The sequence below is a fragment of the Petaurus breviceps genome, unplaced genomic scaffold (assembly GCF_028583685.1).
Source record: "Petaurus breviceps papuanus isolate PSGF00001 unplaced genomic scaffold, PetGlider_PUasm1.0 208, whole genome shotgun sequence".
Taxonomy (NCBI): Eukaryota; Metazoa; Chordata; class Mammalia; order Diprotodontia; family Petauridae; genus Petaurus; species Petaurus breviceps.
The window spans coordinates 30300202-30325816 of NW_027185852.1; the positions used below are offsets into that span (position 1 = coordinate 30300202).

A 25615-nucleotide genomic window follows, 5' to 3' on the forward strand; every position below is an offset into this window, starting at 1 on the left:
TAAGAGAGCCATGCCTGCTTTGAAGGAAGGAGACAAGCACCTACTACGTGCTGGGGCACTGTGCTAAGCCCTTTACAAACAGCTCAGTTTGATGCTCACAGCAACCCTGCAGGTGGGTGCTATGGTTATCCCCCTTTTACAGATGAGGAAAGGTGCATTGGCGGGGGAGGGGGTGGGGAGGACAGAAGTAGAGTGACTTGCCCAGGAGGACCCTCTTCTGTCCCCAGGCACAGATCTCTAGCCACCGCGCCACCTGGTGGCCTCTAGACCCACGACACGGAGGGGAAAAAAGAGTTCACCTGCCCCCCCCCTAGAACAAACACAGACAGAGCCCCTCAGCACTGCCCGAGAGACATCCAGCGAAGCCCCCGAACGACCTTGTCAGCCAGTCCGTTCCTCTCCAGCCCGGCCTCTGCAGCGGCTCTTAGGGCAGCACGAGAGCTGGGTCCTGGGAGCTGCAGCTCCTCTGGCCTGGCGGGTTCTTGCCAGAGCTCCGACGACCTTCGTTTGCGGACGTTCGTGGGCCCGGATCCTTCTCAGAACAGTCCGTTCTTCTACAGCCCTTAAGACGCGTATTTTACAGCTGCGGAAACGGAGGCTGAGACCGGCTCAGGGCATTCCAACTCGGACGTGTCTGCGGGGGGCCCCGGAGCTCAACGTCTTGCTGCCTCCCTAGTGTTCTCTAAGCACTGGGAAGAACGTGTCCCAGGACCTGGAGGGAGGGAGGGGGAAGGGCGCTTGGTGAGGGCCGGTCTGAACGTAGCCTGTGCTGCCGGTGGCTTTCCGCGATGAAAAGGCTGCAGATGGGGCCCAGGGTTTGTAGGCAATTGTCGTCTTCCCCGGGCCTCGGTTTCCTCATCTGTGAAATGGGCAGATAGCAGTTGAGCTGAGTCTCTGGGGCCGATTCTGGACCGGCTGCCTTCCGACTGGGTGCCCTGGCCAGAACGCGCCCAAGGTGGAAAGGAGGGGAAAGTTGTTTGGTGCTGCTTTGCATACCCACAAGGCTGTGCGCCGGGGCGTCAACTGTCTGGGGGAGAGCACCCCTCTCCCTGACTTTCCCCTCCTTCTCCCCCCGATGCAGTGACGTTGGGGGTGCATTTACGAGGGTGGGAGAAGAGTCTTTATCCAGCGGAGCTGCTCCCCGAGGAGTCCCGGAAGAGAGGGAAGGTCCGCGGACAGCGATGGTCGCCGTCAGCTAAAGCTGCGGTGTTGGTCTTGGGGTGTGCGGGGCGGGAATTTTGGTTCATGCTCTGGTTTCTCTTCAGATCGTATAAATCTTTCGCCTTTTACTAAAGATTTCCGTGGAGAGAAACGCTTATGAGTCGTCAATTAATTTTTTTAAGGCTTCATGTTAATGAGGCTTGCATTCACGTTATGAAAAGCAGTTGTATTTCTCAATTTGTAAACGTTTCGTTGTAGCTATATTTCTCAGTTTTCTCTTGTTGCCTTTTCTTGTAAATGCCCTTTTACTTGAAATTACGTTGACGTTTCGAGGGTTGGAGCAGCAAAAGTTTCTGAATTTTCTCATGTATCATGTTTGAGGCTAAGCAGAAAAGAAGACATCTAAGTTTTTTTCTGAGTACTCCCAGTTAGATTAGTTCCTTGACTTATTTGTTACATGGGACAGACACCGTTTGCTCCCCATTCAGGTCACCCTTTTCTGGACAGGTCCTGGATGATCCAAAGTCCTCTTTAAAGTATTTTCGCTAAGTCCACAGCATTTAACATTTCTGCATTTACTGTAATTTATGTGGATAGTGGGCAGCTGGCTGGTGGAGAGCCTGTGTTTTCTTCGTACTAATTGTTAGGCCAAAATTAGCACAAGCAAAGAGAATTGATCCATACTGTGTTTCATCTCAGCCTCAAAGGCTGCAGAGTGCACAGTCATCTGTGAACAGAAAATCATGCATCAACTCTCCCTCCACTTTAGTCTTGGCTTGTAGCCCTTTCAGGTTAAGTAGTTCACTTATCTTCGTAGCAGCTGACTGATGCTGTTTTTGTCTTCATTGAAGGCAACTTACATCATACTAAAAAAACATGGGAGCAAGGACACAGCCCTGCTTTTACTCCAGTGGTGATTGGGAAAGTAAAGAGCTTTGTTTATTATCCAGAACCTGGGCAAGTTGTCACAAAGCTGACATACAATACTGATCAACTGACGGTATCAAAGGCCTTGGTCAGATTGAAGAACATTGTATACAGACCTCTCTTCTGCCCCTGGCATTTGTCCTGGAATTGTCAGGCAGGAAACACCGTATAGATCATTCTTTGGCCCTTTCTGAAGCCACACTGGCTCTCAGGTAGATGACCACATCCAGGTGAAGGGTCAGTCTATTAAGGGGAGAATCTGGCCAGCAAAGACTAAGAGAGGGACAAGCTCCCTCCCCCGCCCCTCACCTCCATTGTCATGGGACCATTTATTTCCTCACCTTTGTGAGATGGACGATGGAGGCATCCTAGATCTTTTGGGGAATAATCACCTCTTGCTATATAACCTAGAAGATTTCAGTCAGCTTTCATGTGAGCAATGGACCCTCAGCCTTGTAAATTTCTCAGCTGGAAGAGAATGAGCACCAGGTGCTTTGTCCCAGGAGAGGAGCCTAATGGCATTCCAAACCTCTTTTTCAGTTGGAAGTTGGGCTACAGAGGAATTGACTTCAACCTGAGATATATGGTCAATGGCTTCAGTATTGGTTGATGATAGTCTGTTGAGAACACTATGGAAGTGTTCAGCCCATCTCTCCAGGATCTTGTCCTTATCACTAACCAATGTGGCTCCATTAGCACTGAATAGTTGAGATGCACCAGGTCTGTGGCCCATAAATAGCCTTCAGGGAGGGCATCATAAAAGTGCTTTGGATTGTTGCTATCAGCATGAAACTAAAGTTCACCTGCCTTCCTACTGAGCCAAGAATCCTGCATCTCTCTAAACTCTGCTTGCACTTTGCTTTTGATGGAGTTAAACACTACATTCTTAGAGATGCATGATCCTGCTGGTAGGTTCTACGGAGTTTCTAGTTTCTCATTTAGCAGCTTCTGAATTTCCCCATCATTTTCATCAAACCAATCCTGAGGTTTGTGAATGTTCTGGCCGGGATGAGTAAATGCGGTGCCGTCCACCACATCTCTGAAAGCTGCCTGTTCCTTTTCTGTCCCACTGTTGCCAACCATGTTGGCTCAGCTTTCCCTCCAAGTTAGCAACACACTGTTCCTGCTCTAATCTGCTGGCATTAAGCCTTCTGGTAGTAATCTTGCCTTTGAGCTGCCACTTTTGTTCATCTCTTCCTGGGGCCTCAGTTTCTTCATCTGTGAGATGGGGAGATAGTGGTTCAGTGGCTTCTTTAGGTCAGGACTGGCTGCCTCCTGACTCCGGACCCGCCCAAGGTGGGGAGGAGTGGAAAATTGGTTAGTGCTACTTTGCATACCCACAAGACTTCGCGCCACAGAGAGAACTCCCGAGGAGATCACTCCTCTCCCTGACTTTCTCATCTTTCTCCCTCCAGTGCAGCAACATTGGAAGTATATTTTTTTTTGGTGGGAGAGTCTTTGTTGATCCGACCAGTTCCCTAAGAAGTCCTAGAAGGGAGGAAAGCTCCTGGGACAGTATTAGTCACCATCAGCTAAAGCCAGAGTGTTGGTTGTGGGCTGGGTGGGGCGGGGGTTGTGAAGTATACTCTGGTTTCTCTTCAGATCGTATAAATCTTTCGCCTTTTACTAAAGATTTCCGTGGAGAGGAACAATTATGAGTTATTAGCTAATTTTTTGAAGCCTCATTAATTTGAGGCTTACCTTCCTGTCAAGAAAAAAAAGAACACTTTGCAGGTTTTGCAACCAGTTGTCTCCTTAGTTTTTTGTCATAGGTGGGTTTGTCTGCTTTCTAGCAAGTATTTAAGGGCAAAAAGACCTCTGGTTCTAGAAGTAGCTGGGAATAGAAATTTTCTGAGACAACAGAGCAATACTGTTTTTTTTGCTTGCGCTGCTTTTCACTTTTAATGGAAGTTAAATGCTGTATTGTTACAGACAGTCCTGCTAGTAGCCTCTAAAGAGTTTCTAGTTCTGCAAAAAAAAAAAAAAGTTTCTAGTTTTTTGTTTAGTAGCTTCTGAATTTCCCCATCATTTTCATCATTTTATCATCAAACCAATCCTGAGGTTTGTGAATGTTCTGGCAGGGATGAGTAAATGTAATGCCACCAAATCTCTGAAAAGTGCTCCTTTTCTGTCCCACTCTTGCCAACTCAGCTTTCCCTCCAAGTTAGCAATACAATGTTCCTGCTCTAATCTGCTGACATTAAGCCTTCTGGTAGTAATCTTGTCTTTGAGCTGCCACTTTTAAAATTTTTATTTTATTATTATTATTGCTTTTTGGAGGGCAGTTGGGGTTAAGTGACTTGCCCAAGGTCACACGGCTAGGTTTTGTGTGTGTATGTGTGTCTGAGGTCATATTTGAACTCAGGTCCTCCTGACTCTAGGGCCAGTGCTCTATTCACTGCAACACCTAGCCACCCTGACCTGCCACTTTTGTTAGTCTCTTCCTGGGGCCTCAGTTTCTTCATCTGTGAGATGGGGAGATAGTGTCTTTATGTTGATTTCTGGACTGGCTGCCTCCTGACTCTGGACCCTCCCAAGGTGGGGAGGAGGGGAAAGTTGGAGGGTGTGAATCTTTGTCAGGGCCAAGTTGTGCCTGAGAAGTCCCAGAAGAGAGGGAAGCTCCCAGGACAGTATTCTTCACCATCAGCTAAAGCTAGGCTGTTGGTGTTGGGCTGGGCAGGGCGGGAAGTTCAAAGTATGTTCTGGTTTCTTTTCAGATTGAATAAATCTTTCGCCTTTTACTAAAGATTTCCGTGGAGAGAAACGACTACGAGTTATTAACTAATTTTCTTAAGGCCTCCCTAGAATGAGGCCTGTGTCTTTGTTGGCAAAAGAAAATAAAGGAAACTCTCTTAGTTTTATGCTGACTTGTGGGGATTGTTTGTGCTCTGAATTTTGTATTGTTTTAGAGTGAATTTTACCAACAGTGGAAGGATTCAGGGTCAGAAGCAGAAATAACCCTTCTAGGCAGTGAAGCTTTTGTAATGTTAATAAAATTTAATATCTTCTTCACCCATTAATAGACCTCAAGTGCAACCCAATAAGGAAGTTTGCCTGGAGGAGAGCTTTCACACGTTGTGCTAATTTCTAATTAGGCACTGAGTCAGGAGGGCTGTGGCTCTGAGCAGTGTGTGTACATACTCTGAATTGGTATTTGGCTTTGGGGGGCTCACTTATGAGAAAAGTCTTGTGTTTCCCTGACCGATATTCTGAGCAGTTGGATGTTCAGAACTCCCCTCCTGCTCAGATGTAAAGGCTCCCTTGATCTAGGGATGTATGTAAAGGGCTCTCAGAACCCTGTTGATCTTTATTTCTCTGTTTGGATTTTCTCTGAAGTTTAGGGTGCTGACTTTCCACCTCAACTAATCGTTTTAATCTGTAACTGGATTTGGTTTACCTACAGGGCCTATTTATTTCCTTCCTCAGGAGGCTAGGTGGCACCATATTGCACAGAGCACTGGGCTTGAAGTCAGAAAGACTCATGTTCCTGGGTTCAAATCTCGCCTCAGCCACTTACTAGCTGTGTGACCCTGAACAAGTCACTTAACCCTGTTTGCTTCTACTCCAATATCTTTGCCAAGAAATCCCCAAATGGGGTCATGGAGAGTCAGACTCAATAGTAATAGTTTCCTCAAAGAATATAGGAGATGATGACTCTGTTTAACTAAGTTTGCTTAACTTTTATGACATTGAAGGAAGCATGGGATTATGATTTTCTTGTGATACTCATGGCCAGCACTCATTTGTTTCCTGCTGCAAGTTTAAGTCCCCTGGTTTACAGCCACTGATGTTTACTCAGATTGATTTGGCAGGAGCCACAGAGGAATGGTATGGGTCCCACTGAGGTGCTGCACCTTGAGTATGGTTAGCACCAAAGGCGAGAGTGTACAAAGTTAGCCACTGGGACAGAGTCAGTCTGAGCGACCCCCATGTTTCAACCTCTCTCAGCCTCTGGGTAAGGGGCTCCGCCAGCCGGGGCCTATCACCCGCAGCTAGAGGTTCTGGTTCCATTCCAACTGCTTGATGCCTTGGGGTGCCAATGAATTCCTTTTGTCTTATTTCCTGAATTTGCCTTTAATTTCAGGGTGAGGCCCAAACCGGGATTTCCCTTTAACCACAGCCAGGAGGCTGGTGTCACTGGATCCCAGAGTAGGATTTGGGCTGGCTGGAAAGGTAGGAAGGGACCAGGTGATGGAGGGCTTTATATTGGATCCTTGGCATTAAGAGGGAACCACTGGTGCTCATTGATGGGGGCCAGGAGGTGGGGTGAACTTGTCAGACCTACGCTGTAGCAAAGTCACCCTGGCCAGAGAGGGAAGGTGTAGTGGGGAGACGCTTGGGGCAAGGACGATGGATTTGATACCAAGATAATGAGAAGGTTTGGAAAAGCTTTTGTGGGAGGTGAAATAAGGAATTAGGGAGGAATAAAAAGACTGCCTTGCTGCAGTGAGGGCCCAGTGGAGGGTGGATGACATGAATCTGTAATCTATCTAACATGCATGGTTATGAGACTTCCAGTCCCAGCAGCAGGTAAGTAGGAGCAGAGGAGGTGCCAAGAGAGGTGGGCCAGGGGGTGAGGGATTTGAAAGCAGAGGGCAGTGTCAGGTGAAATGGCTAACTGGGGGAGCACAACTGGGAAGGCGGAAGAGCAGTCAGAGCTGATGGCCTGAGAAAGCGCTGAGGGCTGCGATGACTGGATGTCCCCAGCGGGATGGTGTGCAGGACCCCTACGTCCATGCTCCACGGCAGGGAGGCACCAATGAGCTTGGACCCTGGCAGGAAGTGTTCAGAGAAGGGGTGGGGCAGGAGAAAGGGCTATCAGGGCTGAGGGAAGAGGTGGCCTGCTAGGGAGATGTGGGCCTTCCAAGACTGAGTGACTTGCCCAAATTTAGATAAGTGACCGACTGATTCAAACGAAGGCCTTCTGATTCTGGACCATTTCCCATAGTTTCTTTTGGTTCCTTTTATTTTTTTTCTTAATTCTTTTTAGAATTCTGAATTTAACAAAACATATAAAAACAGGCATTTCCATATGCAAAGCAACACTCAAAAAGAGGACTGCTAATTTGCTTTTCTTTTTAAATCCACGTGGCCCAGTTTCTGGGACGGCCCTAGGACTTTCTTGTTTTCTAAGTGGAGGTGGAATGACTGATGATTGGCTGAGAGAATGATGAGCAGACATTAAGTGGCGAGGTTGTGGGAGGACCTGGGGGAGGGAGGGTGTTACAAGAGGCAAGTGTGGGTGTCTTCAGGGGATCCCAGAGCTGCTGATGGGTAGAAGAAACTGCACCCCCCATTCATTGGAAAAGACCCTGATATTGGGAAAGACTGAAGGCAAAAGGAAAAAGAGACAGCAGAGGATGAGATGGATGGACAGTGTCATGGAAACAATCCTTGGACAGACTGGGAGATAGTGGAGGAGAGAAGGGCCTGTGTGCTGTGGTCCATGGGGTCACAAAGAATTAGACATGACCGAGCCACTGAATACCAATAACAACAAACATTGTCTGCAGCCCCTGAGATGAAGAAGTCGTATTTCCCTTCCTTTCCTCTTCCTTTGAGCTCAGTCAGATTTTAATTTTAAATGTTATTTATTTATTTTGCTTTTTAGAGGGCAATTGGGGTTAAGTGACTTGCCCAAGGTCACATGACTAGTTTTTGTGTTGTGTCAGACTTTTTGTCTCCCTCTCTTCACCATTGAGTCTGTTCAGATGTGTGATGTGTGTAACTTTCCTGACTTCTTTTTACTATCTGTTTGGGTAAATGGGTTTGCTCCCTATTCACAATTCAAGATAATCTTTTGTTTAACCAGTGTTTGGGGGGGAGGGGAAGAGGGAGCTAAACTGCTGGTATTAGGTTAACTATTACCTTCCTCTTGAGAGGATCAGGGGAAATACCTTTTTTTTTTTTTTTAAATCTGTTTTACTGGGGCAACTAGGTGTCCCAGTGAATAGAGCACCTGCCCTGGAGTCAGGAGGACCTGAGTTCAAATTTGGTCTCAGACACTTAACACACACACACACACACACACACTAGCTGTGTGACCTTGGGCAAGTCACTTAACCCCAACTGCCCCTCCAAAAAGCAAAAAAAAAATCTGTTTCCCTTGAAGACTTTCAGATATTTGACCTCCCTGCCTTTAAATCCCATTTGAAATCCCACCTTCTATAGGAAGTCTCCCCCAACCCCTCTTAATTCCAGCACCTCCCCTCTTAGTTATTTCCTATTTATCCTATACAACCTGCCTAGTACATACTTGTTTCCGTGTTGTCTCCCCCATTGACTCCTTGAGGGCAGGGAGGGTCTTTTGCCTCTTTTTGTATCTCCAGTGCCTGGCACGGAGTAGACACTTAATGAGTGTTTATTGATTGGTGTGGAGTTACAGCCCTTTAGGAGACAGGCTAGGGAAACGTCAAGACCCCAGTGTCAGACCTGCTCCTGTTCCTCTCATGGTCTGCCATGGGGAGGGGGGGCTGGGTCCCAGGAACTGGGCTGCCTTTCACCATCTGATTCAACTTTCAGAGCTGTCCTCCTCGTCTATTCTTCCTTCTGTTCTTTTTGGGGCATTTAAAAAAAGACATTTCAATAACTTTCTCTCTCTCTCCCTCTCCCTATTCTACTTCTCCCTCCCACCCCACCCCCAAGTTAAAGAAGAAAAACAAAACCCTGGTAACAAATGTGCATAGTCAGGCACAATACATTCCCACATTAACTGGCTATGTCCAAAAACGTGTGTCTCATCCTGCAATGTGAAACGATCACTTCGGAAATATTCCTTGCTCATGAGTAGGCTGAGTCAACATAACGCAAATGACAATACTACGACCTAAGTTAATTTACTTCTTCAATGTCACACCAATCAAACTACCAAAAGATTGCTTATAGAAAAATAACAAAGCTATTTCCCTCCCTCCCTCTCCTTTCTCTTTCTCTCTCTCCCCTTCTCTGTCTCTCCTCTCTCTGTCTCTATCTCTTCCTCTCTCTGTCTCTCTCTCTGTCTCACATCTCTCTCCTTCTTTCCCCCTACCCCCAACATGCATAGCATGAACAGATTACTGGATGATGGTGGAGAATAAGCTGTACAATGTCCCCAAAGAGGTCAGATAGCTGATGGACAGCCAGTAAAAGGCAACAGAGAGCAACTGAGTCACCAGAAAACCACGGAAGGTGCCTGGGAGAGGTGACCTGAAAGAAGATGGAGATGGGAGGCCTGGCAGAGGTGCTGTGATGAGGACTGGGCTCTGCAGTGTCCGAGATACAAGTAGCTTTGCTCTGTGTAGGCCTGGGCTACGTGTGAACCTTCCATATAGTTCTCTACGACATGCAATCTTTGTACTGTCCCAGGCTGGAGGAGTGTTAACGTGTGGGCCTGCCTCTTTCCCTGTCACATTATAGGACATTTTTTTTTCACATGTCCTTTGCTGTGAACTAGGGCGTTCTCTGGGTGGGCCAACAAAAGCAAACACCTTCGGTGGCCCATGTGTGAAGGGGACCCACAGTACAAGGGATCTTTAAGAGAAAACCAGGGGAGACCCTGTGTCCTCATTACAGAGGAAACCAAGTGAGAAACTAGATCTCAGCAATGTCATTTTCATGGAGGCCTGAAACTCAGAACTGGAAGGGCCCTCAGAACCCAGAGCAGGGACAAAATGGTCCCTGAGCCTGACCTTAGGCTGCACTGTTGCTGACAGAGGGGAGGACATTTTAGCTATCATCTTAGGATAGCCCATTCTGGCCTGTTGGCAGCTGCCTCAGGAAATGCTGTTAGAAGGTGTTAGGGAAGGAAAAGAGAGAGAAAAGGGCCCTCTCAGCTCTGCAAGCACCAGGGGAGGTGTCTGTCCTACAGGTATAATATTTGGTATGGAATGTGCCCCTTTTTGCATTTTATTTAATTTCAGTACCTCACTGGGAAACAAGTCAGGGACATTGAGACTGGACCAAAAATCTCAGTGCACCCCACAGATGATGGTCCTACATTCTTACCTGGAATGATGCCATAGGCTTGCCACGACACTTCTGAATATTTGGGCCAGAGCTATGCCTCCCTATTGATGGGCTTTGGGGTCTCTGATGGTGGTTTCAGATGCTCATAACAATGGCAGAGAGGGGATGGGGGGGGGGGAGGCCAAGAGATGACCACCCAGTAGTGGGCCCTCGGGATCTGTGCTCAGCCTGGCCCGAGTTCACTTTTTTTTTTTTTAAGTGCAGAACTTGGATAAAGGCATGGCTGGATAACAGCTCATCACACCACAGAGTGATACAAGCTGGGAAGGATAGAGTTCACACACTGGTGAACGGCATCAGAGTCCCAAAAAATCCAGGTGGAGCGAAGAAGATGAAACACCATAGGTCTAAATGTGAAATTTTATGTGTGCGCTCAAGGCAAGCGAGAGCAATCTTCAAGTGTCTGAGGGGGGGCTATACAGGTCCCAGCTAGAAATAATAATGACAACATACACTTTTTTTTTTTGCTTTTTGGAGGGGGAAGGCAGGGCAATTGGGATTAAGTGACTTGCCCAAGGTCACGAAGTGTTAAGTGTCTGAGGCCAGATTTGAAGTCAGCTCCTCCTGACTCCAGGGCCGGCGCTCTACTCACTGCACCACCTGGCTGCCCCTGACAACTTCTATCTTGCAGCCTTTCACTGAGGATCAAATGAGATGATGTTTGGGAAGCCTGGCACATAGTAGGCGCTTAATGTACGCTTATTCCCATTCCCATCCAGGAAGCCATTTCTGATCCCTCTACTTATCAGGGGTCTCTCCCACTCTTTGAAAATTATTGGATGGACTCCATTGTGGAGGGTGAGGGTGGTGACGAGGATGTTGTAGAAAAGATCTAGTGAGTACTGAGTATTTGGAGGGAGGCATTGAAGATGCCCCTGCAGTTGTCAAATGGGGAGACAGAGATAGGGAAGTCTGGAGAGAGGCAGGTTTAGGGGAAAAGAGAATGAATTCTGTTCTGAACATTGCAGAGAGCAGAACTAAGGCAAAGGAGGGAATCTGCAGAGAGGTAGACTGAGGCTTGATGGAAGATCTCCTCTAGGCCATTTCCTGGCTTGGTCCTGATCCTTCCTGGCATCGCTCTACCTCCTAATTTCACGCCGTTACCCCCACATTCAATTAGCCACTGCACCCTATTGATTCTTAGGTCACAGTGTTTCTTTCATTATGTCATCCCCAGCTCAAGAATTTTCTTTTTTTTTTTAATGTATTTTTAAGCAATCGGGGTTAAGTAACTTGCTCAAGGTTACACGGCCAGTTATTTCTGGGTGTGGTGCTGAGTGTCTGAGCCCGGGATTTGATCTCCAGGTCGTCCCAACACTGGAGCTGGTACTCTTACTCGCTGAGCCACCTGGCCGCCCCCAGCTCAAGAATTTTCAATGGCTCTCTATTACCTACAGGATAAAGTAAAATCTCCTTACCTTGCAATTTGGAGCCCTTTGCAATCTGGCCTCAACTTACCTTTGCAAGCATAACCCCTCTTACCTAATTTTGGGCATGCTACCCTCTGGATCAGCATCATGTTCGATATTTCTTAAAAATACATTTCTAGGGACAGTGAATAGAGTACTGACCCTAGAGTCAGGAGGACCTGAGTTCAAATCCAGCCTCAGACACTTGACACTTACTAGCCATGTGATCTTGGGCAAGTCTCTTAACCCCAACTGCTCTGCCTTCCCTCCTCCAACACACACACACACATACACATGTATGTGTGTATTTCTATTGCTATCTTTTGTGTTCTTTTCCTTTTTAAAATAACTCTTTTTTGGGGCGGCCAGGTAGCACAGCGAGTAAGAGTACCGGCCCCAGTGTCAGGATTACCTGGGGATTGAATCCGGGCTCAGACACTTAGCACCCACCCAGAAACACCTGGCCATGTAACCTTGAGCAAGTTACTTATCCCCGATTGCTTAAAAAAAATAATAATTCTTTTTCAATTACCAAGCATTTTTTTCTTCCACTTCCCTCCACCCACTGAAAAAAAGAAAGAAAAAGAAATACAGAACCCTTGTACCATATAAGTATAGTCAGACAAAATAAATTTCCACGTTGTACATACATATCCCAAAATTCAGCATTATACTTTCCCACCTCCCTACCTTTGCTCATGCCATTCTCTTGACATGAAATGCCCTCCCTTGCCTTACTTTGCCTGTTGAAATTTCACTCATCCTTTGTTCAAATACCTTTGTGAAACCTTCCCTGATTACCAGACTGGACTTGCTCACCCTCCTCTGGCCTCTTGAGCCCTGCCCAGTGTTTGTGCCTTCTGTGACACTGGTCTCAAGCAGGGGCCTTGCCTCGTGCTAGGACCCTTAGGGGGCCCTGCCCTGCTGGAAGAGAGCCATCATCCTGAGCTAACCTGGGATGTTGGGCTTTTTGTAATGGGCTAGGCAGGTGTGGGCTAGAACCCAGAGTCAGAGGCTGGGGGAAGGTGAAGGGGAGCATCTGAGAGCAAGGGGAATGGCCCTTCCTCGATCCTGAGGATCCCTGGATGAAGCCAATTGTCGGGAGGGTGGGTGGTGACAGGTGCCTCTGCCATACCTGGGACAGGCAGGTGGGGGAGCTGGATCTCCTTTCTCTTTCCCTTCCCTTGAACTTAACCTCTCCCTGCTTCAGTCCATCAGTTGAGCCCTGGGAAGGAGCTGCCCAGGTGCCTGGCTTCCTTCAGGGATCTTGGGGAGCAAGGAAGGGCCGTTCTCTATGCCCTCCCTTCCTCAGGTCCTCCCATACCCTCCTCCACCTGCTGAGCATTCCCAGGTTAGCTCTGAGCAATGGATCCCCTTCCAGCAGGGAGTCCCCAGCCCTTGCTGCCCCCCCGCCTCTATCCCTCCAGCCTGCTTTCAGTGACCCCCCACCAGATTGCAAGAGGACCCACGCAGGCGGGCAATGCCCTCCTACCTTCATACTGGACTTCCAGGTGCATAGTGCGCAGCACCCCCAGTAGAGAGTCCACGATGGTGGGGTGTACCGTCCCCATCATGGCCTGAAGGGACACAGAACAAGACAAAAGGGAGACCCTTTGGGCGCTGATACATCCCACAGATGGATGTAGGTAGGACAACAGGCCTGAAGCTGGGAATCTAAGCCTCAGACCTCTTACAAGCAGTGTGCCATCTGGGACAAGTCTTTGTGCCTCAGTTCCCTCATCTGTTATATGAGAGGAACAATGAAAGTAAGACCTCCCTCACATGGTCATGAGAAAAGTGTAAGAATCTTAGCCTTCCCTGAGTGACTAAAGAACTCTTAGGTGGGGTGCCAAAGTGGTGCAGTGACTAGAGAACTGGCACTGGAGTCAGGAGGACCTGAGTTCAAATATGACCTCAGACACTTAACTAGCCGTGTGGCCTTGGGCAAATCACTCAACCCCAATTGCCTTGCAAATTGCCCAGCATAAAAAAAAAAAAGAGTCCTTAGATTTTGGTTTCTTTTTCTGAGCGTGGATCAGAGACTTAAACACTCCACAGTGCCTGCTTCAGCCACCTGGGAAGCCGCCCACTCTGCTGGATGTCTTCACATGCTTGGGGTAGACACCCCTCTAACTCACTGATGGGTGTGAGGCCTCTGGGTTACCCTCACTGGCTTATCCATCTGTTGAGATGGTTTTACTGGGGTGTGGCCACTGCCCATGCTACAGCTTCCTGGAGCCACAGGTGAGAGAGCTGAGTGTCAGAGGGACCCCAAAGGTGGTCAAGCAGCCCTAAAAAGGGCTCAGCAAGTCCCCACACCAGAAGGGCTAGTCCTCCTGACTATCCCATGTACCCCAACAATCCTAACAATCATACTGCCATGCAAAGGGACAAGGGTCACGCCTGAGGTCCAGATCCCCAATATCACGGACTGGCCTCAACTTACCCAGGTTCAAAAGCTCTCCCTCCATCAGTGCCAGGTTTGAAGGGGGCACCTACCTGACTCTGAGGTGGTAACAAGCACGCCTGCCCTGCTGCAGTCCCATAGTAGGGGGACTCAAAGTCACATCTATGTGGGGGCTGGCACCCAGACTGGCCTTGGAGGTCAGGACAGCCCCACGGACCTTTCCCATCTCTGGCTAGTTCAAGTCCTGGCTGGAGGTGGCCAGTTGAAAAAAATCAGGGTATTATTCAGCCTGGTGGTGGCTTTGGAGGAGCAGGGACTTCTGGAATATTTCCTAGCTACTGTGTAGGACAGGGGTGGGAGGCAGTGGTCCAGCCCTTCTGTCACATTCCAGGAAGCACCAAACCAGACTCCCATAACTCAGGGCCCAGGGCCCAAAGAACAGGGTCAGTCTTGGGGCCAACCCTCCCAGAAGGGTCAGTTTTTCTCTGCGGCTCACTGCCCCCAGCCAGGAAGACTCTGGAAAACCTCTGAATGTATATATATGTATACACACACACACACAGTATGAGTTATGCCTAGTGTAGCAGCAAGCACCCCAAGCGTCCTCAGGGTGGCTGCCCATACAGGTTCTTGGATCTGCTTTGTTAAAGGAAAGCAACTCAAAATGGGTTAACAAACTTACTTTAATCAGTCAGACATATATCGTTTACCTTGTTCAGGGGAAAAGGTCAGCACCCCGAACTTCAAAGTATACAGGAAGAATTATCAAGACAGAAACAGATCAAGTAGACAGATTTCCAAACTGTCCAACCATTACATCCATACCCAGTCAACATCTGGGTTTCCACATCTGGGTTTTTCAAAGGGGTGGGCCCTGGACAACGGCTTCCCAGAATCTATATCAAATCACAGAACACTTCTCAAAGTGAGCCTCCAAAACAAAGCCTCACATCAGGGCTTATATAGCCTTCTCCTGGCTCAGAGAATGTAACAACCTTATTGACCCACTGGCCAATCAAAAAGTATTTACTGAAAAACAAGCCTCCCACCCCAGGCTTCAGGTGCACTTTAGCCTAGGGGCAGGGAAGATCTTCCAAATTTATATTCCCATTACACCTAGTGGCCCCTAACACAAAGGAGGAGGGATCCCTTCACAAGGGCCACATGTCGTGTCCATGGGCAATTCTCTGAGCTGTCATGGAGATGCTCTTCCCCACAGAAGGCCCTGATGGGGTACCTGGGGTCTAGGTCAATTTGTGAAACCAGCTTGTGAAACCAGTCTGTGAAATTGTAACTCAATTTGTATTGTAAAATTGTTATCTGTAAAATTCCTTTCCCAACCTCCGACTCTGCCCCTTCCCCCTATCAGCACTAGGCCTAGGCAACACCTTGGGAATCCTTTGTTCTTACTTAATCCCTCATGTCTCCTTTGGGCTTGGCCCAAATCTTATCTAAACTATCTATGAATTGAGGTCCCTTCCCTCCGGTCAGCCCAGACAATGGCAGCCTTACCCTTTAAAAGTAAAAGCATGTACCCCTCTCACTCGCAGGTCCCCTAAAGGACTCTTGCCCGCTGTAATGGCTTATTAATAAACTTTCTCAACTCTAACTCCAAGAAAGGCTGAGCTGAATTCTTTCCAGACTCCCTGTTGAACCTATCGGGATCCCGTTTCCCCCCCCCAACAGCCCCACCCTGTCCCTCCAGGAGGTGCAGGATGCCCTGTGCTTTGGGCTCTCTCCCCACCCCCAGGGCACATACTCTGGATCCCCTTCTCCCAGACCTCGGCTGCCTAAGGAATGGTGATGTGACCCTTCGCCCGCTTTCCACCACTTTATTGCACAATCCAAAGAGCCAACATGAGTAGAATGTTTTGCAGACCAGAAGGCACTTTCTCAATGCTGACTGCTAGCATTATTAGTTGTGTGGGCTCTGGCGATTTTTCCTGGCAGTGACCTGATCCTGAACAGCCATCACAACCCCTCCACTGCTACAGACCAATATGCCTGATTCACTCATTTGTTTTGATGCCTGTAAACTTTGTTGACTGAGCTCACTTAGGTTGGGGATGGCAAAGTACATAGAGCCCAGGAAGACCTGAGTTCAAATACAGTTTCAGACATTTAGTATCTGTCTGACCCTGGGCACTTCACTGCCTCAATTTTTTCAACTGTAAAATGGGCATGATAGCACCTACCTCCCAGAGCCAGCTGCAAATGAGATAAAATTTATAAAAGGCTTTGCAAGCCTTAAAGTGTCATATAAATACAAGCTATTATTATGATCATTCCCATGGCCTTGAGGGAAAGCCATGGAGAGCCATTTGACCCCATTCTTGGACCTTCACTGTTTCCCAGGCTCTGTTGAGAGCCTATGTAAGGGAGGTAGATGTGACATGGAATTGATGGGACCTCCCCTCCTCCCTCTCCCTTGCTCATCCAGTCTTTCTCTACCATGTCTCAGAAACTTTCTCCCCCTGGTTGACTCTACTTCTGGACTTCTCATGATGGAACTGCCCTCCACTCTTGTACTGGCTGGCTCCTCCCAGAGCCTCTATTTTAAGGGAAGGGCCCAGGCCAGACACGTCTTCATTCCTTATTCTCACTATTAACTATTATTATTTTTGCTTCTGTTTTCTTTGAAATGGAGAATGACTTTTTAAAATCACAGAACAAAAATGATGAAGAAAGTTGGTACCCAAGATAAGGAAGGGGAGACAACAGAGGTATGACCTTGTCCCCAGGCCCAGATGAGTGACATCCAATGGTGCTGAAAGAATGGGCTGATGGAAGCGCTTCATCCCTGTGTGATAGTAATGGAATATAAGGATCCCCCTGTATTGGCTTGGTTTTCAAATTGATTGTGTTAAAACCCAGAGCTTGTTAATCCCACCTATGGGATGGACTTGTTGACTTGAAAAGAGAGACACAAACTGGGAGGAGCTGGTGACTTAGATTTGGAGAGACAAGAGAGAGGCAGAAGAACTTTTTGGAAGCAGCACCCTCGTGGAGGCAGAGAGAGACTGAGAGGATTGCTGAGGGCCACTTTGAATCGCCCTGGACTTTTGAGACCTGCCCCGGGAGCTGCCAACGACTGAGGAGACATGGCTGTTTTGCTGGTACTTTGTCTGTCTGTTTTGATGTTGTTTTGCCAGATTTGTCCACTGGTGAAAGACAGTCCTGTTGTTGAAGAAGTCCTGGAACCTGGCTACTGGTTAAGAGCTCCTGAGACTGTCCTGCAGACAGAGAGTGAATGCTGTCCACTGGTGGAGGGCAGTGCTGTTGTTGCAGGGGTCTGGGAACCTTTCTGTTGGTTCAGAAGCCCTGAAGAAGGATTTTCTTGCTGTATGTTTACAGAAATCCTGGGAGAGGGTTTTGCTAATGTTTTCAGGGGTTCTAGGACTGTTCTGCAGACAGGATGAATTAATGAAGAGACTGGCAAAGTATCTTGTAGCCTTGCTAAGCCTTGTCTCCCCAGGAACTAAGATTGCTGAGAACTTGCCTCCTGTCAAGATGAAGAAAAGACCTCCATTTGGGTATTAAGTGCTGTGCTTAAACTTGTAACTCTGGGGTAGATTCAATTGTGATCCAGGGGTGGGAAACTTTTGACCTTTTTGTGTTCTATGGTTGAACAAATGAATGTACTTTACTTAGATTGGAAACTAATCTCCATTTGAGAAGAGGAGCTTTGTGGTGGACTAAATGAAGGTACAGCCTAGGAGTGGAGTAGTATTTAGAAGAGGGACTTTGTAATTGATTGAATGAATGGAAGGTCCTGGGGTGGGGTAGTCCTTGGAGATTATTTAATCACACTTAGTAAATGCTGTATTTTGAATGATGTCATGTTTTGATCTTCTCGGTTCTTGGTTTGTCACTGAATAAAATGGAGAGCACCTATGCTGGTATTTTGAACCTTGGGAAGTTGCCTTTCCTTGGCATTACATTACACCCTGGCAGGGATATTTGAAAGATCATGGAGATTAGAAGAGGTACCATCAGGCTGCAGAAGGGCAAAGGTTGTCCCAGTTCCAAAAAAGAAACAAGAGAGTTTGCAAACTTTAGATGAGTGAGCCTGTCAATTCCTAGGAAAATTCTAGAAAGTATCATTAAAGAGATGCCTCTTTTTTTGTGTCCCCAGCACTTAGCACAATCCTTGGCTGGGGAGAGTGTGACAAATTCCAGCTCCCAGTCAGAAAAAAAGCTTCCTTAACAATGAGAGCTGCCCAAGGTAGCCCTGGCTGTCTAGAGAGTTGGTGGGCTCCCCCTCCTTGGAGGTCTCTGGGCAGAGGCTGGATGAGCACCTGTTGGGTGTGTTGGGGTGGGATTCCTTTACTGTATAGATCAGAGGTCTCTTCAAATTGGATAATTCTGTGCTAAGCTGCATTCAATAAAACTGGGAATGTATGCCTTTCATCAACTTTTACCATTGTTTTGTGAAGTGACATCTGTTTGTTCCTAAAGTATTTCTATAAAATGTGATTTGTTTGGGCTGTACTTTGAGGACATCTATCAATTCTCTTCCTCTTTTTTGATGGAACGTTAATTTTTTATAGTCACCTTGAGGTGCCCATGCTTCATTAAGCATTGTTTGTATACCTAGATCCATTTCACTTTTCCAAAAATGTACATTAAGACTGGTATTGTAGAGGTGTTGTTTAGCACAGTAAGACCCCCAAATAGGGGATCGGCACTCCCTTCAAGCACCTGGCACACAGTAGGTACTTAATACTTGTTAAACATGTTCTCCCCATTAAGCTTTGACTTCAGGATGTCAATCAGTCTCTTAACATTCAAAGCCTCACTTTTCTCTTTTTCGACAAGATCACTATCTACCAAGGATCCCCCTCTCCAAACTGGTCCCCCAGATCGATGTGGATTAGGATAGGTTTTTCACCTGAAAGGTGGCAAAGCTGTTCCTACAACTTAACTGAGCTTAGGGGCTAAGGTACCCAGTGGATGCAGCTTCCTGGTGGCCTTTGGCCATATTAACATAGGTTCCTGGTTGCCCGATGGCACATAAGTCCTACCCAGTGTGGAGTCGGGTCCCTTTAGACTTGGCAGATGCCGAAGGAGTCACCATATCCTGCCCTGTTGACCAGACATATTTCCATATGGAGACTGGGAGGCTGCATCTACTTACATAAAGTCCTAGGATGTCCCTGTTGAATGAGTCAATGAGTGAAAAAACACCAATTATGTGTTTACTATGTACAAAGCACCATCCTAAGAGCTGGAGATACAAACAGAAAACTAGAACAACCTCTCCCTTGAAGAAGCTCAAGTCAGGTGGAAAGATCCCATGATCCTCAGGGTGCTGCCACAAAGCAGAAGGCAATACATCTTTTTTAGTGTCTTTTCTACTGATAAAATCACATCATTTTCTGAAGTTGAACCATTTGACATTGGCAAGGACATTGGCGATGAGAACTTTTATTTTCTGAGTTTTAATAGCTATAGTTGCTGGGGAGACGGGAGGTGCTGCACATGCAGAAACACTTTCCATGATTCATCTTCTGAGGTTGATGGCTGTTGGTCTAGGGGGAGGGGGGGGAGGAGGGGGGAGGAGGGAGGGCTGCCTCTCCCAGGGCCCTTGAGCCTGCCTGCTTGTTGGTGGCAATCTGTCAGAAGTTAGTAAGGAAAGCGGGGCCCTGCTCCATGGTAAAGTCTCCCCTCCGTGATGACTGGAGGCAGCACCATGGTCTGGAGGGCACTGCCACCTCCAAGGCTCTTGGGCTCTCTCCATTACGGTTGCTATGAGGGGGATGCACATCTCTCAGTACTTCAGGTATTGGCTTGTGTGTCCCAAAGTGGCAGCTGAATAACTTTTCTAGGCTATGGCTAAGCAGACTTCTTTTTGTTTACTGCTGAATCTCATTTCTTTCCAACACTGAACCTACACTTATGGCCTTGTGCCTAATTTGTCAGAGACCAACACGCTGTAAGCATCCCTTTTGTCCATTAGTTCATTCTGGCCATCAGCTTCCAACTCAGAGCCTTCACCCCCTGTTCTTCCTTCTTGCACATTAAGAATTTTATACTCACTGAGTCCAGATGACATTGGAGAAAGATTCCAGGAGATGAGGGCCTGTTTAAGGTGTTTTCGGTGGGATCCTGTGATGTGAAACCATCTCATTGTTATTCACACGACGTTGTGGTATCAGTTCTCTCTTTGCCTTGAAAGCCATCTTTGGCTCCAATTCAGGAGCGACAGAAGGGAGTTTAAGGTTAGGCTAAGGCTAGGTTAAAGCTCCAGCGTCCTTGAGATGCCACATTTTATATCAGTTGGTCTTTATATTACCGTGTTGGTGATGAACTGTCAGTAGAGAACTGTTTTCCATGTGCACGTCAAACACAAACATTCTCTCGGTGTTTGGGGTCTGCTTTCTATATTTGCTATTGTGCCTAAGCTATGAGTGCAAAACTGAGTCAAAGGGCTGGTGAGAATCAATAAAAGTAACATGGCTTTGGGGTGGTTTGTTCAATAATCACCGAATCAATAATGACTTGCTCTTTATAACCCCAAGGTTTATTGGAACAACTTCTTTGCTCTTTTAACAATAGTTTATTTTCTTGTAAGTACATGTACTATTTTTTTGGGTGATACAAGCTATGAATGCTTTGTGCAAAAACATAAACACATAATTGGTCCGTATTTGTAGGGACATTGGCATTCACATTTTAAAAATGCTAAATATGTGATGCCTTGTATTAAGAAATCAGGCTTGTATCAGAGAGGAAGCTAGTAAAGTCTTATGCTAGTAATTCATAAATCATTAATAAATGCTTATTGAATGACTGACTAGTAATTCATGTGCCCCATGAGGCACTGAGTCAATAGTTACACATCTTGTATGGATCTGTTGCTTTCCAGTTTTACAGAGAAGGTAGACATTTCAGGCACCTGACGACATAATTTTTCTGAAATTCATTATTATAATGGTGGCAAGCTTCTTGTCTGATGTGTGGTCCAATTTGCCTTTTGTTGTATTGGGTTTCTTGCCATCATATGAGTGATTAGTAATTCCTCCCTGTTTGGGGGTCTTCTAATTTTTCTTTCTTTTCTTTATCTTTCTTTCTTTCTTTCTTTCTTTCTTTCTTTCTTTCTTTCTTTCTTTCTTTCTTTCTTTCTTTCTTTCTTTCTTTCTTTCTTTCTTTCCTTCCTTCCTTCCTTCCTTCCTTCCTTCCTTCCTTCCTTCCTTCCTTCTTTTTTGGAGGGCAATTGGGGTTAAGCAATTTGCCCAAGGTCACACAGCCTGTAAGTATTAAGTGTCTGAGACCGGATTTGAACTCAGGTCCTCCTGACTCCAGGGTCAGTGCTCTATTTACTGTGCCACCTAGCCACCCCTTCTTCTGATTTCTTTACTTCTCAAGCCTTTATAGTATGATTTTGGAATGGTATTGAATTGTTTATTTTGTTCTTTCCAGTGTTTTGACTCCTTGTATCACTTTAATTTTTGGTTTTCACTTCCAACTGCTAATTAAGGTTGTCAAGGATTTTTTGTATTTTATTTTCCAAGTTCCTTTCTTCATGTTTCTTTTTTTTGGCCTTTAGTTGGACAATACGGAGTGCAAATATTCCACCAAACATATCAGACAGCTACTGATGTCAGCCTCTACCTTCTTTTAGCATGCCTTCCATGTTTTTGTCATCTCTTTTGCCATCATGATGTTTGATTCCTTTTCTCAGAAGTATTTGTAGATTATCTCCATCTCTCCCAAGGTCCTCACTGGCCAATGGTCATGGCATGCAGGCTCTATTGTAGGCAGGTAGTGAAGTATTTCTACACTCAGTCAGTCAAAATCATTTGGAGACACTGGTACCATTTTTGTCACTCATTTTATTATCAGGTATAATTTCTAGAGTTTGCATTCAGTGATGGTTTTCAGTGACCTTGGGCTCCTGCGAACTTTTCCCTCCTTAGATTGTATTCACTCCTTGATTTTTCTCTTTTACTTCATTTAGTCCAGGTTTTTATTGTTCACTCACTCTTTGTGACCCCATTTGGGGTTTTCTTGCCAGAGATACTGGAGTGATTTGCTGTTTCCTTATCCAGATCACTTTATAAATGAGGAAACTGAGGCAAACAGGGTTAAGTAACTTGCCCAGGGTCACACAGCTAGTAAAAGTCTGAGGTTGGATTTGAACTCATGAAGATGAGGCTTCTTGACTCCAGGCCAGGCATTCTACTGTGCCACCTAGTTGCCCATAATCCAGGTTTAGGGGTAAAATTATTCTTTTTTATAAATTCTCTTGCACTGGTTTCTATTACATTGTTGTGTTCCTTGGAACTGAGATTGAGACTGGGGAAATGAACACTATCACTCTCCATGTTTCTGTTTATTAGTCTTAGATATGGATCCAGGAGGGAGCAGAACTAGAGGGAGACTTTCTTACATTTTTTGTATTTTAATTTCATGTCATTAAGTCTATGTGATTAAGGCACTGAATATCTGAATGTATGGGTGCCAATGGAAGAGGCCTAAGACAGTAAAATATCTCATATGATGAGAATAACAAACGAAAATTATAAAGAGTAAATTCATATTAAAATTTGTTGTTGAGTCATGTCTGACTTTCTTGGCAAAGATACTAGAAGGGTTTGGCATTTCCTTCTCCAGTGAAGTGACTTGCCCAGGGTCACACAGCTAGGAAGTGTCCAAGGCCAGATTAGAACTCATGAAGATGAGACTTCCAGACTCCAGGACTAGCGCTCTATGCACTGGGCTACCTAGCTGCCTCCATATTGAACTATTTGACCTAGACTATATTAGCTAATAATAATAATAGCTAATATTTATATGGTGATTTAAGGTTTGCAAGGCTCTTTCCAAGTATCATCTTGTGATGGAAACCTAGGAGAAAAGGGAAAGTGCCGAGTGTTAAGATGCCACATTAGGGATGGGGTACCACTGGAATGTGTTGAGGCTGTCAGCCTGGGATGCGAGGAGATTGGCTTGTGCTCAATTGTTACTGAAGAGGCGCTTGGGTAGAGTGCCACCTGGTGGCTACCATTGATACTGCAGGCCAGTTAATTCAACTGTCTCGTCCACCTTTTTACTTAGGTGATGGCACACACATACCAATATTCTAAGTGAAGATCGCATGATGTGTATTTTCTTAAGCCCCTCCCCACATGTAGATGTGGTCACATACATACGTATATATATATGTATATATACACATGTATATATACATATACGCACAAATATATACAAATATATACTCACATACATATATATATCACATTTTACACCATGTAATTGGGTCATATATATTTAGAACTTCTTGGGGGTCCACTAATCCAGCACTTCCTGCCCCTCCTCCTCTCCTTGCCTATTTTATGGGTCACACACTGACACCCAGAGAGGTCAAGCGTCCAAGGTCACACCCAGACCTTCTGAGGACCCATAGACCTGCCTGCCCCCTTTCCCAGCTCCGTTTTGTATATGAGCAAATGGAAGCTAGTAGGGAGGAGGTGGCTTTTTCCAGGACCAGACGTCCAGTCTAGTGTCGTCCTCAACCACACCAAGCCACCTCCTTCCCCAGAAAGAGTCCTTGGTACTTCTGCTCTTTCACTCTGCCTCTGGATTCTCTTGTCGTCTCCCAGGCCCAGTGGGCCAGCGCAAGACCCTTGACTTACAGAACGTGGCAGCTGGCAGGCTACTTGGGGTGCATTCTCACCTGGGCTACCCTGAGTGTCTGAAGCGACAGTTGCTGGGCTTTGGGGGAGGCACACGGCATCAGAGCAATCAGGCCTTTGTACACCTGGTTCTGGTACTTGGGGTTCCCGTGGACTAACGTGTCCAGCAGGATCTGCACCTCCTTCTGGGTGTCTTCACACTTGGACTTGGCCATAAATTCTGCAATGGACCGCACGCCTGTGGGTGGGAAGAAGCACAAGCCTTGTGTGTCAGCAGCAAAGATGGATTCCCTGGGCTGTTCCTGGAAGCCCCTGGGGGAGCCGTGGCCCGAGGCTCCTGGGCTGGGACTGCCCTGGCCAGCTCAGAGCCACAGCCCAGGGCTCTTGGGCTGGGGCATCCATGGCAGTCCCTGGGGGAACAGTGGTCCAGGACTCCCAGGCTGGGGTGTCCTGGGGCAGCTGCCCATAGGCATTTGGGTGGCAGGCCGCACTCCCTTCTGGAGCTCACTCAGCAGTCGCCGTACACCTGCCTACCGTAGCTCTCACAGATGAGCTCCTTGTACTTCCGTCCACAGTTGGCAATCGTCTGGAGCAGTAGGACGGACTCCTTTTTGTCCTCTTCATTTATTTTCTCCAGCCCCAGGATTTCCAAAAGGGTTAAGACTCCTCCGACCTCAAGGAACTCCACAAGGTACCGATTACTGCCCGGACAGGTCACAAAGTACACACAAAAAAGAAAGTTGCCGACTTTTCAGCTGGGCACCTCTCCTGAAGGATGCCAAAGGACCCTTTTCTACTGGGAGATGGCCCTAACTGGGGGCCAGAGCCTGGTGCTGGAGCCGGAAGATTGGGGCTCAAATCTCACCCTTGCCATTTACTGCCTGTGTGATCTTGGGCAAGTCCCTGCCTCTCTATGGGCCTTAGTTTCTTCTTCTGTAAAATGGGGTTGGGAGGGGGAAGGCAGGTTAACCTAGATGATCCTTCAGGGCTTTTAAGGCTGAACACCAGGGTGCTGGCCCAGCCCAGCTCTGCAGACCCTTGTCCCTGATCCCATTTGTGACATTTCAGGGACCTGGACTGAGCTTCCCAAACTTTTTGGCTCAGAATCAAAGGTTCCTCCCCTTGCCCTTCCAGATCCCCTCCAGACTCACCAGCTCACAGCAGAGAGGAAGATGCCAATGGACCTCAGCAGCTTATTTAAGCAGTCCCCAGTCATGTAGCTGGATGACTGGTTAAAGGAGGAATCTTGTGAGCACAATTGCTGGTCACCCCTAGGTAGGTTCACTGTGCTCCTCCCCCTCCCCCCCTAGATGCCCTGATGGCTTGGCTGCCAGCTGTGGGGGGCGGGGAAGCTAGAGCCTTCCTGCCAAGGACCAGCCTCCACCAGGGGGCTCTGTTGGAAGCTGCCAGGAAGTCTGGTCCTCACAGTGCTCGTTGAGGAGTCCTTGGAGGCCCAAAGGGAGCACACAATGCAAAGTACTTTGCAGCCGTCCTGGAAGGGCTTGTTGCTGGCCTCCTGCTGTTGCAAGGAAACACGTACTCTGTTTCCTTAGGGTGGGACAGAAAAGCTCTGGGTTGGGAACCAGAGTCTGAGTTCGAATCCTGGCTCTGTCACTTGCTAACTGATACCTTGGGCCATCAAATCAATCACCAAGCAATGATTAAATATTAGGATGTGCCTGGGACCACGCCAGGGTCTGGGGATATGGAGTCAAAGGAAGGAAATCTGCTCTTGATGAGTTTCCATTCTACGGAGGGAAATCCCTTCACTTCTCTTTCTTAACCTCAGTTTCCTTTTCTGTAAGATGACAGTTGGCCTCCATGGTCCTTTGCAGGGCAAGCCTAGTTTCCTGTACTCCTTCCTCTGCATCCAAAAGCACCTTATGAACTTTCCTTAACTTCAGTCTCCAATACGATTTTTTAAATGACCCTTTACAAAGAAGTCAGCAGTGAATGACCGGAAGAGAGCTGTGTGGGAGGGGAGGCCAGCTAAGGATGCTCAGCCTCAGCTTTCCCAGAGAGCCACACATACAGTTCCGGAGGCTGAGAAATTGTGGAACAAGGTTTGG

The 25615-nt window shown here is 47.1% G+C and overlaps 2 protein-coding genes and 3 non-coding genes across 6 annotated transcripts in view; 3 read left to right on the top strand and 2 right to left on the bottom strand.

Annotated features, from left to right (window-relative positions):
- Nucleotides 1–25615, bottom strand: part of LOC138165419 (small ribosomal subunit protein eS8) — a 230373-nt gene that overhangs the window by 45368 nt on the left and 159390 nt on the right. The gene's annotated exons all lie outside the window — the stretch shown is intronic.
- ARMH1 (armadillo like helical domain containing 1) overlaps nt 1–25615 on the bottom strand; it is a 40118-nt gene that overhangs the window by 12341 nt on the left and 2162 nt on the right. Inside the window, exons 2-5 of the mRNA XM_069093338.1 lie at nt 24698–24766; nt 24081–24247; nt 23588–23784; nt 12994–13078 (exon numbers count right to left, since the gene is read on the bottom strand). Coding sequence (XP_068949439.1) covers nt 12994–13078; nt 23588–23784; nt 24081–24247; nt 24698–24766 — 518 coding nt within the window. The remainder of the gene's footprint in view (nt 1–12993; nt 13079–23587; nt 23785–24080; nt 24248–24697; nt 24767–25615) is intronic.
- LOC138165462 (U5 spliceosomal RNA) lies at nt 1246–1362 on the top strand. Its single transcript, XR_011169367.1, has one exon. It is a non-coding gene; the product is annotated as a U5 spliceosomal RNA (small nuclear RNA).
- Nucleotides 3671–3786, top strand: LOC138165458 (U5 spliceosomal RNA). The gene has a single exon (XR_011169363.1). It is a non-coding gene; the product is annotated as a U5 spliceosomal RNA (small nuclear RNA).
- On the top strand, nt 4786–4903 carry LOC138165448 (U5 spliceosomal RNA). The gene has a single exon (XR_011169354.1). It is a non-coding gene; the product is annotated as a U5 spliceosomal RNA (small nuclear RNA).